The sequence below is a fragment of the Prionailurus bengalensis genome, chromosome B1 (assembly GCF_016509475.1).
Source record: "Prionailurus bengalensis isolate Pbe53 chromosome B1, Fcat_Pben_1.1_paternal_pri, whole genome shotgun sequence".
NCBI classification, from domain to species: domain Eukaryota; kingdom Metazoa; phylum Chordata; class Mammalia; order Carnivora; family Felidae; genus Prionailurus; species Prionailurus bengalensis.
Genome location: NC_057344.1, coordinates 142,294,123 through 142,311,407, shown reverse-complemented (window position 1 = coordinate 142,311,407; position 17,285 = coordinate 142,294,123). Strand labels below are relative to the sequence as shown.

At 38.1% G+C, this 17,285-nt stretch overlaps 1 protein-coding gene across 1 annotated transcript in view; it reads left to right on the top strand.

Annotated features, from left to right (window-relative positions):
• FRAS1 (Fraser extracellular matrix complex subunit 1) overlaps positions 1-17,285 on the top strand; it is a 428,246-nt gene that overhangs the window by 296,086 nt on the left and 114,875 nt on the right. Inside the window, exons 31-32 of the mRNA XM_043572402.1 lie at positions 4,964-5,142; positions 9,815-9,931. Coding sequence (XP_043428337.1) covers positions 4,964-5,142; positions 9,815-9,931 — 296 coding nt within the window. The remainder of the gene's footprint in view (positions 1-4,963; positions 5,143-9,814; positions 9,932-17,285) is intronic.

Genomic DNA, 17,285 nt, shown 5'->3' with positions numbered 1-17,285 from the left:
GCTCTGTGCTGACAGTGCCGAGCTTGCTTGGGATTCTTTCTCTTCCTTTCTCTCTGCCCCACCCCTTCCACTCTCTCTCTTCCTTTCCCTCAAAAAAAAAATAAATAAATAAATACACTTAAAAAAACAAACTATGAAACAAGCATATTTAAAATGATTTAAAGGTACTAAAGAGGAATCAAAACTTTAATAACCACATACCATAAAAATAAAAGAAAAGGCAGGTAGATATTTTTTAAATGTTTGTTTGTTTGTTTGTTTGTTTGTTTATTTTTGAGAGAGAAAAAGTGAGTGCTAGAGGGGAAGAGGGGGACAGAGGATCTGAAGCTGATAGCAGTGAGCCCAGTGCAGGGCTTGAACCCAAGAGCCATGAGGTCATGACCTGAGCAGAAGTCGGATGCTTAACTGACTGAGCCACCTAGGCACCTCATAGGCAGGTAGATTTTTTAAAAGAACTAAATAGATAACCTGAAAATGAAGATGAAAATGATATTCATTAAAAGTAAACACGTTCTTGGCATGTTAAATAGCAGAGGAATAATAATCTCTTTTTCCTCGGGTCCCTGGATTTTAAAAATTATATATTTTCTGTAGTGGGGAGAAAAATTAACTTTTGTGCAATTCAAAAGTAATTCCAATGTCAACAAAGACATTGAAAAACGCGATTCAACCAAGAATTGATACGATTATGAAATAGTTGTTCTAGCTGGAGTGCCTTTTATTATATATAGTTGTATAACCTTGAGGAAGGCAGGTGAATGCCTTTGAGCCTTAGGTTTCTTTAAAAGGTTAGGCTGGATAATTTTTTATCTTTTTATTTTAAAATAATTTTAGACTTACTGAAAATTTGCAAAAATAGTACAAAGAGCCCTTGAATACCCTTAATCTAGCTTTCTTCAATGTTAACATCTTATGGAACAATAGAACAATTAACAAAACCAGAAAGCCAACATGGATACAATGCTATTAATTAATCCACAGACCTTATTCAACTTTGTGTTCTTTTACCCACTGATTTTAAGCTTGATAATGTTTAAGTCCTTTTCAGCTCTAAAAATCTTTGACTCGTTTGATGTATTAAATTCTTTACCTTTATCTTGATCATTAAAAGCCAAAAAATTTAATTTCCTAGAGACAGTCCAATATTCCAATAGTCTCTTTAAGTATTAAACAGAACAATGCTGAATTAAATTTCAGCTTGATAAATGCCATGTAGGCTTGGCTGTGACCCTTTCCTACTATAACTCTCTTAATTAACTTCTTCCTATGAACATAATCCTCTTTCTGCGTGTCCAGAGCCCCCTATTAGTAATAATCAAATCACATTAACGTTAGCAACCACTCAAGAGTGAAAAAGGTGGTGGGAACTGGAAACCCACTCAACACCAATCTGCTTATATCCGTCTGTCGCAGTGGTATGAATTTGTGGAGCCCCTACCCTCTTGCCACCCCAGCTCTTATATACTCCCTCATCACTTTAGAATGTTCCAGATGAGCTTTAGACTTTTTGTGGAGACCTGACCATGCAGCTGAGCCAAATGTAAATTGCTTGTGTAGTAAATGCATACAGAGCTCAAGTTCCACCACTTGCAGCAGACTCATCACTGTTCTCAGATGTTAGTTTAGACAAGTTGATTAATACTTGTACCTTTAGCTACTTCACAAGCTTGAAAGTGAATTTAATGAGATGGCTTTTCTAATGTTTATTTATTTATTTTGAGAGAGAGAGAGAGTGCGTGCAAGCATGAATGTGAATGGGGGCAGGGCAGAGAGTGGAGACAGAGAATCCCAAGCAGGCTCCACACTGTCAGTGCAGAGCCCAACTTCGAGCTCAAAATCACAAACCACATGAGATCATGACCTGAGTTGAAATCAAGAGTTGGATGCTTAACTGACTGAGCCACCCAGGCACCCCATAATGAGATGGTTTTAATGAAGTAACTTGAGTATCATTTGAGGGAAAATCCAACTTAATCCAACACATTGCCAACTCTAAGTTATTTATCATCGGGTAAGAAAGCTTTAATACAAATTGTCTCAATCCCAAAATAATTCATGGGATTTTCAATAATTCAATGAGATTCTAATTCTTAATACCTATCAAAATTTCCCTTCAAAATTCTTGATTAAACTATAGGCTTCAGTATTAAGGAAATCCCAAGTACAGAATATCTTGTTTTTTAAACCTACACTGTTTTATAAACCTGGATTTTCATATATTTAAGGTCATCTCCTTGTTTTTGTCATAATAAATGTGGAGATGACATGCTACACAACAGCTCTCACCTCAATGGGGTGAACCTCACAAAATACTGATATTTGTTCCTCGCTACTCTTGGGCTTGTCACAAAGACACCTTGTATTCAACAGACCCAGTGTTAAACTTCCCTCCAACCTGCTCATCCATCGGTGGCATTGCTGCCCTTCCTGTCACATCTCTCCCCATCTCTCATCTTCACAACACAATGTCAAGTTCTGTTGCTTCCACTTACTTAGTGACTCTTGTATCTGTTTATTTCTTTCCAATCTTACTTCTGTTGCCTTAGTTCAGGACCATATCAGTCATCTGGATTTTTCAGTCCTCTCATAATTGATCAAGCAGTCTGTGTAAATGTTAATTACTATTTTACCATTTTTATGAAATAAAATCTGGCCTCTTTAATAGGACTTTCACAGGCTCCCTGTATTCTGATCGTATATGTTCTGTGTTCTAAATCAGTTTGTGCCATTCACCTACAGAAACCTCACAGTGGCTCCCAGTTGCTTAAGGAGGCTGGTCTCAGGGGCAGGAATGGCATCTTGCTCATCTTTGAATCCCCATCCCTGAAGGGTCTAGTGTGATAGCTAGCACCTAACAGGTACTCGATGACTATTAACTGAATTGAAATTAATAGAATTAGCCAATATCCTATGATTCCTGTTAATCTGCATAACATGGCAGTTTTTTTTTAAATCTGAAAAATAGGCTTATTTCATTAGGACTTGTTAGAAAAATTCTGCTTAGTTTTTCTATTATAAAGAAAAATTGCTAGGGTATTAGCATTTGAATATTTTATGTTTCTCTACTCTCTACATTTTCATTGTAGAAATTTACTTTCAGAATATTTTGCAGCTGTCTTACATTCATAAACAGTATACATTCTGGAAAAGCATGTTTATTGATATCATCTTATGAACAGAGGTTGAACCGGGGAGAGATGGCTAATGGAATTTGTGACTTAGGTACAAATGAGAAACAGTACCAAAAAGAAACTAGAATGAGTTGATTCTACACATGATTTTATAAAGAAGACTATTGATGTTTTTCTCTTACTTTAGAATTTCCATCACCATCCAGGATATTATGCTCACTTTAAACTTCAATTTAGTGCATATAAATATTAGAAGGAATATTTCCTTCACATAAGAAAATTCCTCTCATGTAACCAAAGTGTGATTTCAGTTGTTCCATATGTCTAGCATACTTAGTGTACCAAGATCTGGGTATCTTGCTAGAGAACCTTCCCGTCTCCTTCTGCCTCCCTCTCCCCGCTCCTCTTCTACTTCTCTTACCAACTGAGTGGTAGAGAGTCTTCTTTCAGATTTTTATTAGATGCATTTTCATGAAAACATGGCTTGTGTTTTCAGCATTTCATCTATTCTTCTGTTTGGTCTTCGCTGGAGGGCATATTATCCTTGTGAAACTTTAATTGTTTCTATAGCACCTCTGTATTTGCAATCTCCCTTTAAGGAGATAGTAGCTCCAGGTGAAAAACAAGCAATAGAAACAGATTGGTGGTGGTGTGTCTAGATTTAGGTTTCCTTGCTTCAATTTTAATAAAGTCTAAAGAATTATGGAGGAGGAAATGAGATAGTTATTTAGGAGGATAGATATTGGACTGTGAACACAACATGATCATGACTGGTAAGAGTTTCACAACCAAGAATATGAGCTTCAGATTCAAATCTCAGCTCCAACATGTACAATTTGTGAATTTGAACAAGTTACTGAACTTCTCTAAGCCAAAAGAACTTCCTTTAAATGGAGATAATAATAGCATCTTCCAAAGGATCAAATAACATAAGGATGATTAACATTCTTTTTAAGTATCTGTGAAGTATATACTATTATTTTCATTTTACCAATAGGAACAGAGAGGCTTATAAAGGCCTAATAAAGCTCATGCAGCTGGACATGGAGCTGGATTTGAACCATCACATAATGTGCTTCATGCAGTGCATGCCATATGCATCCCAGTGTCAGTTATTCTTATTTTCATTGTACAGAATTCTCAAGTATAATTTTTTCTGGGGGGTGCTTGGGTGGCTCAGTTGGTTGAGCATCCAACTCTTGATTTTGGCTCAGATCAGGATCTCAGGATTTATGGGATCAAGCCATCCATCAAGCTCCTCAATGAGCGTGGAGATTCTCTCTCTCTCTCTCTCTCTCTCTCTCTCTCTCTCTCCCTCCCTCCCTCCCTCCCTCCCTCCCTCTGCCCCTTTCCCCACCCATGCTCTCCTTTCTCAAATAAATAATAATAATTAATAATAATAATAATTTTTCTGAATTTTTTCAAATTTCCCATTGTGTTTACATCAAAAACCTCCTGGTTAAAAAGCATTTCCTGCTACATAGAAAGTTGTAGGTAGGAATGAATCCATCCAATGACCTGTATTTGAATATTTGTTTGCTGTATTCATGATTTCATGTAATTTAATTGATATAAGTCAGTAACTTGATGCGTGAATTGCCCTTGAATGACTTCTAGCTTTTTTTTTAGCTGAGAGAGTGGGAATTCTGTGTGTGAAGGTGAATTCAAAGATGTCTATTGAATTCTGTGTTAACCTCCTTTCCTTCACCTTAGATAAAAATACAGAAGTACATAATTTCTGTTGAAAAAAAATTGTAGTAGAAAAGGAGATGAGAGCTCTGACTGACTTTTACTTTTACGGGAGATCCTCACTGACGATGTGGCTTTCCTAGGAGAGATGGTCCTTCTGGTTGATATGCCTGCAGACAGCCCCGCAGAGGAAGGGCAGCACCTGCCTGATGGGAGAACAGCGACCCCCACCAGCACCTTCACCCAACAAGACATCAATGAAGGCATTGTGTGGTACAGGCACTCGGGAGTCCCAGCCCAGAGTGACTCCTTCCGCTTTCAGGTACCCTCTACTGCTGACTTTTCTGATGTCAGGATGGTCTGAGGAAAATCATCACCATTATTTTTATTTTATTTTATTTTATTTTATTTTAATTTTATTTATTTAATTTATTTTTCATCACCATTATTTTAAATAATCAGGTCATTTTCTATGTTGCCTGGAAATCACGTTTGGGGGAAGAACAAATGTAATTCGTAGCGCTGAGAGATTTTTTTAATCTGCTGATTCAGTCTTAGACTGTCTCTACAGACTCATTCCACAGCAAAGAGTTTATAATAGATAATGGCTGAAGTGTTTAGAAAAAAAATGTTTTCAAAATATTAAAATGCCATATGGAGGAAGAAATATTTCTTTTTTCAAATGTTTTTGGAACATTTACCATCTTATGATAAGAGCATAGGCTTAGCAGCCAAACCCAGTGGGTTCATATTTCAGTTTTACCTTGCACTAGCTAAACAACTTTGGGAAGATTACTTTGGCAAAATCCTTGTGTTTCATTTTTATCATCTGTAAAATAGAACTATATGAGGATTTAATGAGTTAGTACATACACGTACAATACTGCCTATCACTATGTGTGGGTTCGTTGCTATCATTGGTAAAGATTGGTCACATACCAGTGCTGTAGACTAAATGTTTGTGTCCCCCTGAGATTCATATGTTGAAATCCTACCCCCTCCCCATTCAATGGTATATGGGTATGAGACCTTTGGTAGGTGATTAGGATTAGATGAAGTCATGAGAGCTGTGCTCTCATGAATGGGATTAGTACTCTTATGGGAGTCACGAGATAGCTTGCTCCCCTTCTGTGCTCTCCACCATGGGTATGCAATAAGTTGGTGGTCTGCAACCCAGAACCCCACCATGCTGGCCCCCTGATCCAGACTTCTAGTCTCTAGAACTGCAAGAAATAAATTCCTTTTGTTTATAAGCCACTCAGTTTATGGTGTTTTTGTTATAGTAGCCTGAGCAAACTAAGACAAACAGACCGTAAGGAGGCTGTCAATAAATTAGAGAACAAGAAATTATCCTGGGCACGTTGTCTGGCAATTATCAAATATAATTAGAAATTAATAATAAAGAGGTAAACAGAAAATTCAAACCATTTAGAATTTTTAAAAGTCTCCTAAATAATTACAAGTTCTAAAAAGATGAGGAGGAAATAACTTATCCAAACTTAAATGATGTGGACAAAATAATACTCAGAAGAAAATTGATGGCCTTAAGCTCTTATTATTGAGCAAAAAGCTTGAAAATAAATGGGCTAAATGAAGGTAGAGAACCACAAGGGAAACCTAAGGAAGGAATTCATAGAGATAAGCAGAGGAATTGATTCAGTATAAAATGTGAGAATTGATAATGAATACAAAACCTGAATCTTTGGAAAGACCAATAGAATTAGACAAACCTATGTCAAGGGCAATTTGGAAATAAAGAATTGAATAAAAGTGCAAAGGAATGAGAAACTTTGAGAAAGAGTGTTTAAACATAGGTACAGAAAGGAATTTGGGAAAGTGTCAGAGAAAATATAAAGAAGCACTCGTGGTAGTGATCAGCCAAAGCAGAGTCACAGTCCCTCTAAGACTTTTCCTTTGTCTAGGAATCCAGTTGGGGATAAACTGCCACGATAGCTTACCTTGTTAAAATTACCATCCATTCTCCTCCTGGTGCCTGGTGCACACATCTTTATTGCCTAATTTATATTGTGTAAAAGATGTGCTTTTCCAGGGAGCAGATTGAAAGAAACTTGGAAACCATTAGAATGAGATTATAGCGAGCACACTGAAGGTCCAATGGGTGAGCAAGCCTCATGTGCCCTTTGCCCAAGTTAACGTTTTCATTTTTAGCACCAGGGAACTCTGCAGTCCTCAAAAAATGATATTCGATTGCTTTTCCGACTTGGTTACTAAATGGGTATAAAAAAGCAAGAGTTACTTTTTTTTTTTTAAACAAACTCACTGGACTTTAAGACATCCAGTTGAACATTATTACTCAGAAAGTGGTTCCCTTTGGAAAGTCTTCACACATTTTACTCATGATGTGTTTAGAACTCCTACTTGAGATCTTCTTCAAAATCTATGGGATTTTCTTTAGAATATCCCCAGTAGTGACAGTATATCATCCTTTGGAAGTTGATTTTAAAAAATAACCAAAGAGCCAAAAGTCAGTCAGAGTCATGTCTGGTAAGAAGAGTAGTAATTATTTTTTGTTAAAACAGGGAGCAATTATGAAGTAACAAGCTCAGTTTTCTTACATGATTTGTGAACTCCCTCTGAAGGCATTCCAAAAAGTGCATTTTCAACACTGACAGCATCTTTATTGCAAGCGTGAAACAACTCTCTGAGATTATGTTCTCCTGGATATAAAAAAGTTGGGTGTGCTTTTAAAGTCTCATTGTTTTATAGGCTTACCTCATATTTTGATTTGAAATGACACCAACACTGTAGCTATGTACTGAAACAAATGGCTGAAACTTCTCTCATTCATCATTTTAGTGTCCCTTAAAGAATTAAACTAAAAAAGATGCTGTTCTAATGATTCTTCTCTTTCTTCCCTTCTTTTTTCTTTCTTTAAAGCAGAAAATGCAATACAATGAGTTGCATGGATTTAATTCCATTTTAATGTTGATGTGCTGTCATGAGCCATCAAGGCATGCCATCTGTTACTTTGCACGTAAAACTTGGGATTTATGTAATGCAAGTGGAATTTAAAAATAGAGCATGGCACAGTGAAAAGAAAGCATGCACATTTGCGTCATTTGGGGCATGGGAAGGGACTCTGGTTTTGGTGTATTCAGAGCACGTTGAAACAGCCTTAGGGGATGTGTATGAAAAGACCAACATATTTCATACCAATATCTTTACTAAGGAAGCTAGAATTGATTCCCTTGCTTGGTAATGTGTCCACATTTCACTACCTGCACAGTGTTCCATTCTTTTTCTTCAAGAGATAAAGTATATTTTCCCCTCTTCTAAGTTTTGAAAGCTTCCAAATTGAGCCATCTTGGTCAGTAGGAAGATCATGAACCTTCCGACCTGTTTGAATACTGACCCTTATTGACTTTATGACTGTGATATCTTGCTTAACTTATTTGACCTTCCATTTCCTCATCTTAAAATAGGAGATAATATCAACTTTGTAAGTGGTAAGAGAACTTTCGAAAAGTAGGTAGTATAGTGCTGAGCCCATGGGAGATGCTCAGCAAATTATAGCTGTTTCGTTAATATTACTTGTAATGACACACTATAAGGTATCTTCTTGAAAACATGTAGATATTCTGAAACTTGATCTCCAGGCATCTGATGTGATCAAGATACCGAGAAAACGGTTTTTCTGTTGGGCACAACTTCAGAAGACATAAAGAAAGGACTGCCATTCCTGCCTTTTTCCTTAGAATTGACAGAACCCTGCCCCCTCTCATCTGGAATTAATGCAACTACACGTGGCCATACAGGCCTCAGCAACTCTTGTGACAAGCCTAAAGTGGAACAGAAAACAGAGAGAGGGAGTTTAAGCGGGCAGCTTAGAAGCACTGGGGGAGGGGAGGAGCTAGCTGAGTAGGCAAAGCATAATTTTTTTAGCATTTTTGAAGCAAGAAAACGTTGATTTTGTGACCACTATTCTAATTTTTTTTAAATGTTTATTTATTTTTGAGAGAGACAGAGACAGAATGTGAGTGGGTTAGGGGCAGAGAGAGAAGGAGACACAGAATCCGAAGCAGGCTCCAGGCTCTGAGCTGTCAGCACACAGCCCGACGCAGGGCTCCCACTCACGAGCCGTGAGATCGTGACCTGAGCCGAAGTCGGATGCTCAACCAACTGAGCCACCCAGGCGCCCCATTTTGTGACTACTATTCTAATTGTAATTGTTACTAATTACACCTTATGATGATGAAGCTGAGATTTATCATTTCTAATCCAGGTGTACATATCTGTGCTGGGAAAAAATTGAAGAAGTAGAATAAAAAGTCCCATATAGAACATGTGTTAAATATGCTCGTAATGAGACATGTAGCTATCAAAAATTATGTTTTCAAGAATGAGTAATGATATAACAAAACATCATAGTATTATGTTAGATTAAAATTTGGAGGGGCGCCTGGGTGGCTCAGTCAGTTAAGCATCCGACTTCAGCTCAGGTCATGATCTCACAGTGCATGAACTCGAGCCCTGCATCGGGCTCTGTGCTGACAGCTCAGATTCTGTGTCTCCCTCTCTCTCTGCCCCTCCCCTGCTCATGCTTTGCCTCTCTCTGTCTCAAAAATAAATAAAAACATTAAGAAAATCTTTTTTAATTTTAATAAAATATAAAAATAAAATAAAATTTAGAGAGCACATAATCGCATATAAAGTTTCACATACACATAGAAAATATATTAACCTGAAATGCATCAATAGGTTAAGAACTACTCTTTCTACTTAGTGACGTTCTAGATTTTTTTTTTTTATTTCTCATTTGGATTTCCCTGCATTTTTAGAACTGCCTAAAATGATTACATTTTTTGTAATCAGGAAAACATTAATATTAAAATATGAAGAGCAAAATGAAAATGAAAATGCAAGAGCACATAGAGTTTAAAGACAGATGGTTTAAAGGAGGAAAAACAAACATGCACAAACATACTCTGCCCAACAAAGGACAAGAGGCTCACCAGCATGGCATTTCTTTTCAGGTGTCCAGTGCCACAGAAGCCCACACGCATCTGGAGAGCCGCATATTCAACATCGCGATCTTACCACAGACACCTGACACACCTAAACTCTCTCTGGGAGCATCTCTCCATATGACCGTGAGTTGGGTGGGACGGCCTGTGGTTTCCATTTGGAGGAGGCATGCTGATGGGTTTGAAAGAGTGTCCTGCTTTTGTATCTGGCAAATGCCTGGCTCAGAACGCAGACACTGGGGCCAACAATCACCAGCCCTGATGTCACATTTCTCATTGACTTGAAAAAGAAACTTAAAATTCCAGAGCGAAAGGAAGGTTACATGGAATCCACCTCAACCTCCCATCCATTGCTTCTGTCCTTTTTACAGCATCCAGATGGTCACAGTAGTTGGAAGGAGTTTCAGGGTAGTATAGATTTAATCAATACCGTTTGGGTGTAATTGTTCAGTCAGTTATGTCTCCATCGAGTTGGAGAAACTGCCACTCTATATTTTAGAAGCCCTATTAGAAGTCTTTTTGTTTTTGTTTTTTTATCATAAAAGTTTCCTGGAGAAGGTGATGTCTTTGCTGAATCCAAACAAATAAGTAGCAGTTATCTAAGTGAAAGTTTGGGGGGCAGGTTGGGAGGAATGGAGAGGTGATGGTAAAGAACACTTCCAGATTTAAGAACAGCACATGCAAAGACATAGCGGTGAAAGACAATATGATGGTTGGGTAAACTGCAAATAGTTCAGTAAGACCCGAGAAATTAGGGAGGCAGAGGAGGAGTAGTGAGGATGTGGAGGTTCGTGAGCTAGATCGCAGGAGATCTCGTGTGCCGTGTAGGATGGAGTGTGGGCATGTGGAAAAGTTTGAAGCAAGGTGACAGCTAAATTAGTACATGAAGCTTAGTTCAGACAATTAGTAACTCCACTGTAACCCTATATCCAGTGGATATGTAATGCCAGAACCCCTGTTCTAGACAGAGCCACAAGCATATAAGACCTTATAAATTAATCATTAATTTATAGTTAGCACCCACATAATTACACCCCAAAGCAGTGTATCAGCCCTGAGCCACAACAAAGAGAGCAGCTATAGTTTTAGAAATTATGGGTCTGGGGCATGACAGAGACATAAAGGGGGAAACAGAAAGTTTTTAATGAATAGCTGGTATCGGCATTTCCACCATAAACCATAATTTAAAGAAATCATAATTCAGCAGCACTATAAAGTCTATAATTCATCATTCTGACTGAAGGAACTTGGATCAGAATTTTCTCTAAAGTGTAAAGAAAAATGTGCATATGCATTGCTTGCCAAATGCTAATGCACTGTTGTTTGGAGTTTAGAGGGAAAAAATGGGCCAGGAGCCAATGAAGATGGCGCCATTCCCACTATGTTGTTGTGGACTCTAGAGACTTCTCAAGTTACTTAATCTTTAGGGTCTCAGGTTGCATGTTTGTAAATTAGATCTGCCCTGTGTAATTTAGGATATCACAAAGGTGAGTTTACTGTAAAATGTGATTAGCTCACTTTTTATCCCTTAAAACACAGTTTGAAATTCTTATGATATTAATGAGAGCCATTACTATAGGATATACTTATAATCTGTGATAAAAAGACATTTTCTATTCAGTGACTTAGACTCATCTAAGCACACAAGTTTTATACATATTTGTAAATACACTATGAATATATATATATATGCTAAATAAATATATGGTATATTCATATATGTGTTTAAGGGTAGGAGTCCACCTCTCCAATCAATCAATCATTCAAATAAACACATTTGGGCCCCTAAGTTATCCCAAGTGCTATGGAACATATTGGAGGTTCAGTGTGGAAATTAGAGTCTAAAACATGCAAGTAAGTAAGCAATGAGAATATAGCGATAAATGCCATGATGTGATATGCAAGCAGAGTCACAATATGGAAGCAAATAAGGAGACATCTAGTTCGGTAAGGCATGGGGGAGGTCATCGAAGCTTCCTCTTGGAGGTGAACTGAGTTGGTTGAAGTATAAATTATGTCTAGAGCATGGTCTCAACTTCAGCCTGCATTGGGATCACCTATACAGTTTGTTAAATCACAGATTGCTGGAGCCCACCCCAGAGTTTTCTGGTTCAGTAGGTCTAGTACAGGGCTGCGACTTTGCATTTCCAACAAGTTTCCGGGTGATACTGTTGCTTCTGCTCTGCTCACCCTACTTGAAACCCCATTTATCTAGACTGCAAATATGGGGAATTTCATTTGAGGCAGATGAGCAGCAGGTGAAAAAAGTTGGAGAAACAGGAGAACATGACATGTTTGAGGAATTACAGAGAGTTCAGTTGGCCAGAGCATAAATCTCTAGGTGAAAAAGAAACAAGAAATGAGAGTCAGATCATAGAGGATCTTACAGATAAGATGAAGAGTTTCCATTTTGTTCTGAGAGGCTGTTGGGGCAAGTAGGATGTTGAAGAATTCATAGCAGAGAGGGGGCATGATCAGATTTTCAATTTAGGAAGATCATTCTGGCTGTAGAGTAAAGAACACCCACCTGGGGTCCAAACAGAGAACAAACTGGTCAAGAAATAAGCTGTTGCAGTCATCTAGAACATGAAGGGTTAGTGGCATGTACCACGTGCAGTGGCGATGAACATTCACAGTTAGTGAGATCTCAAAGAGACACTGGCACACCCATGTACACTGCAGCATTATTCCTAATGGCTCAGAGGCAGAAGCATCCTAAATGCCCTCCAGCAGATAAATGCATAGAGAAAATGTGGTATACACAACAATGGAATATTATTCAATCTTAAAGAAGGAAATGCTACAATATCTATGAACCTTAAGGACATTATCCGAAGTGAAATAAGCCAGTCACAAAAGGACAAATACCATACGATTCTACTTATATGAGCTATCTAAAGTAGTAAAACTTTCTGAGGGGCGCCTGGGTGGCGCAGTCGGTTAAGCGTCCGACTTCAGCCAGGTCACGATCTCGCGGTCCAGGAGTTTGAGCCCCGCGTCAGGCTCTGGGCTGATGGCTCAGAGCCTGGAGCCCGTTTCTGATTCTGTGTCTCCCTCTCTCTCTGCCCCTCCCCCGTTCATGCTCTCTCTCTGTCCCAAAAATGAATAAATGTTGAAAAAAAATTTTTTTAAGTAGTAAAACTTTTTGAGACAGAAAGTGGAATGGTAGTTGCCCCTGCAGAGGTGGGAGGGGGTAGAGGTAGGGAGAGGGAAAAGAGGAGTTGTTTTTGTTCAGTGGATATAGAGTTTCAGTTTTGTAAGATGAAAAAGTTCTAGAAATCTGTTCCACAATGATACATATACAGTTAACACTACTATACTGTGCACCTAAAGTGGTTGATGGTAAAAAAAAAAATAGAGATTAAAAGATATTTAGAGACATAGTGGTTAATTAGATATAGGAAGAGAGCAAAACAGCCCAGTTGCTGAATATGTAAAGATGCCATTCATAAAGATTAGGAATGTATGGGGACTTCAGGGCAAGGGGGAGAGGTGGAAGATATGATGAGTTCAGTTTGGGATGTGCTTATAAAATGTGTGCCTATTAAGGGCTGGCAGAAGATATTCTCGGTAGGAGATAAACCTCTGAGAATCATTAATGGTGGGTAGTGGTTTTATCCTTGGGCCTGAGATTCCCCAGGGAGATTATATAGAGTAAAAAGCAACATAAACAAATACCTGCCTAAATGGAAATTTGTTCTGTGGCCTTTCTATAATGCTCTGCTTCATCAAATATAAGATCCTTAGAATTTTGTTTGTGATGTTCCACCAGATGTATGTGCATACATACATATATAAGATGTATACATATATGTATAATATTATAAGATATATATGTGTATGTGTATTTATGTATGTTTATATATATGTAATACATACATACATACACATACACACATGCATATATATATATATATATATATATAAACATGTGAGATATGTATATTTGGGATATATATCATATTTGGGCAGGGAGATCTGTAAACACGCATATTTACCAATAATAGCATAGCACAGTGTGAGATTCAGCAAATAAGTTAATAGATTTATATCAGTTCAGTCTTCCAACTAATCATCCACTACTTGACTTAGAAGATCTTTAAGGGCAAAATCTTTGACTAATTAATCTTGGTATCTTCCCCAGCATCTAGCACAATGGCTTATAGAAAGTAGCTGCTTAGTAAATATTTGTTGACTAAATGAATCATTTTCAGACCTATTTTCACATAGCTAATAACTCCCTAAACTATATCACTTTCAAATTCAAATAATTTAATCATATGTGTATGCCCATGCATACACACACTTTGAACATCCTATTTCCAATTCCTCTCTTAAGGGGGAAGAAAATTCTTTTATCTCTTAATGTGAAAGACAGAATATTTTTTACTTCCTTTTTTCAAATGGTTGTGGTACTCAGAGTTGGGTTTCCCAAGGTCACGACCTAAGAAAAAGGCCTCGAACAAGTCTTTCTAGTTCCATTTGTTTCCAGTGATTGCTGTAACAAGAGGTCTCTTAAAACCACTCTTATTGGGGTTAGCAAGGATTCGGTTGGAACAGCTGATCCCTTGTCGTGTAGACTCAAGTCTAGGCATGCTGTATTTGTTTTCTGGCTGCGGGCTTATGTGTCCGTGTTTTTTCTTGAGACCCTTCAAACACTAATAAAATCATTATCTGCAATTTCTAGAAATTTTTCTTTATCCTTGGGATTCCTACTGTGCTTTATCTGAGCCTTTCAAGCTACTTAGCAGTTTGTACAGTGGAGCTATTTATGAACTTCCCTCACTAAAAACCGGAAATGCTTAAGGAAAGAATCTATATCTGATTCATCTTACATCTCCCACAGTTCTTTGCTCAGTACCTTCCCATATTAGGTTCTTACTAAATATTTGCCACATGAATATGTGAATGAATTAATTTTGTCCAAACTAAACTATGTGAGAAGATGGCTTCTTGCAAAACCTCCATTTTACTCATCTCATCCTCTTAATTTCTCAGGCCAGCCATGGGCATTGCTGCTTTGGTTTTATGACAGTCAACATGGGAAAGTGGTCTTGCTTTTAATGGAGGCTGAAATGGTAATGTTGTTTATAAATCCTGACTAGGGATTTTTAAAGATTTAAGTCACATATACTTTGCTAAGACTTACATGTTAAATGTTTTGCCCCTCCATGGGGCGCCTGGGTGGCTCAGTCGGTTAAGCGTCCGACTTCAGCTCAGGTCACCATCTCGTGGTCCATGAGTTCGAGCCCCGCGTCGGGCTCTGGGCTGATGGCTCAGATTCTGTGTCTCCCTCTCTCTCTGCCCCTCCCCCGTTCATGCTCTGTCTCTCTCTGTCTCAAAAATAAATAAACGTTAAAAAAAAAAAATTTTTTTTAAATAAAAATAAAAAATAAATAAATAAATAAAATGTTTTGCCCCTCTATTTAGATGACATTGCAAGACCATGGAAAATATTTTTTAATTAAGTTATTATAAAAATATTTTCATTATTTTATTTCTTAGCTTAATCTTTTCCTAATGATATTTTTCATCCACTCAACAAATTGTTATCAAGCACTTCCATGTGCCATGTGCTAGGTGCTTGGGATCTGTCCATGAACGAACAAAAATCCACGTTCTCATGGAGTTTCCATTCTCTTGGCAGGTCAGGAGAGAATAGACAATAAGTAATAAACAAAATAATAAGTAACTCATATGTTGTATGTTAGTGAAAGTATTATGGTAAAACAAAAAATAGATCTAGGTCGAGGGATCAGAAATGTGGTGGGAACAGGAGAAACCCAGGTTGCAGTTCTAAATGAGGTGAGCTTTATTAGGACAATGATGTTTAAAGAAAGACTTGCAGGAGGTGAGGGAGATAGCCCAGCAGACACCTGAGGGAAAGGCATTCCAGGCCCAGGGAACCATGTGTTTAGAGACATCCAGTTGGGAATGTGCTTAGATGTTCAAGGAACAGCAAGGTAGCCAGCATGGCTGGAGCAGAGTGAGTGAAAATGACAGTCATCTGGTCAAACTCACAGATGTGTCAAGTGTGTGTGTTGGGGGCAGCAGAGAGAGGGGCAGAGGGAGGAGTTGGGGCAGACCTTACAAGGTCCTCACAGGCCATTGTAGGGACTTTGCTTTTTTTCAGAGCAAAATGGAGAGCCATTACTGGGTGTTGGGCAGCAAGGGTCTAATCTTCCCTGGCTGATTGTTATGTTGAAATACACTGTAGGTGGGGCAAGAGAGCAGTTGGGAGGCTGTCCTGGTGATGACCCAGGTGAGAAATTGTGGCTTCCAACAGGGTGCTGGCAGTGGCAGTGGGGAGAAGCAATTGGATTCTAGATATATTCAGATGCAATATGGGTATTATGAAAACCATTATTCTGTAATCTTCTTTTGTTGACAGACATCTTAATAAAAATGTGCCTTCTGTAATGATTTCCATAAAATTTAATCTTTCATTTCTTACTATGTTTAATTGATAAATATTGAACATTCCAAATAGCCAATATTAAAATTGATTATACTTTGATATATCTCAGACTCAATATTGCTTTCTTCAGAAAATCAAATTCTTCCTTTTTCTACCTAGTTCCTATTTCTATTAGTAGGGAAATAGTAACAATAAATTCCATAATAAATTATCTGTCATCTTGGCTGGAATATATTTCCCTTTAGCCATGCTCCTATTCCGTTCCCTCTTCTTATTGCTTTATTTTAGGGACATCTAGATTTTCAAAATATCTCCTACTACTCTGAGAACATTCAGTTATCCTGATGGTTTTGAGATTAAAAGGTGGCAAATAGTACTGAACAATGTGCTGAGTCTACACTTCTGTGCCCATGTTGCTGCGCCCACACATGTATACATTTATGGGTGTGTGCACACAGGCATGGGCTGTAAACACCTTACATGGGGCATATATTTTTAATTTGTTGTCCTTACTTGTTTTATTTTAGGGTGAGAGACCAGCTGCTATTTGTAATTCTTATTTTCCTTGCTCATTACATTCCAGACCTGAGCAGTGGCCTGAAATATGACTCTTTACTCTAGGAGGATTGTCCTAACCTGCAAAGCTGCCTCTCCCCAGGACATGCGTGCCTTCAGGACACTTACAAAGCAACTGCAACCTTCAATCTTTTCACGGTTAAGGAAGACTACCACGCCCTCCTCCATGAGAATTACTGAGCCCTACTTAATCCTTTCCTAAATGGGGAAATTCCTTCTTTAAGAAGCAGAGCTTCAAAGTGCAGGAGAGCATGTCAAACTCTAACCCTTCAGGGGTCAGTTAGGAAGAGCCTGCAATGAGCCGGATATTTTTGTTCTCTTTTGTTAACAGCATATGTGACCCAGGCAAGGGGCCCATGCTCACACACTTTTCCCTTTTCTCATCTGTACTCTGTGTTTTTGCTGCTGTCCCCAACTCACTGTTATACCTGGTCATGAGATTCAAAATCTCTTTCTTTTCCCTTTTTTCTTTTTTTGAGCGTTGTC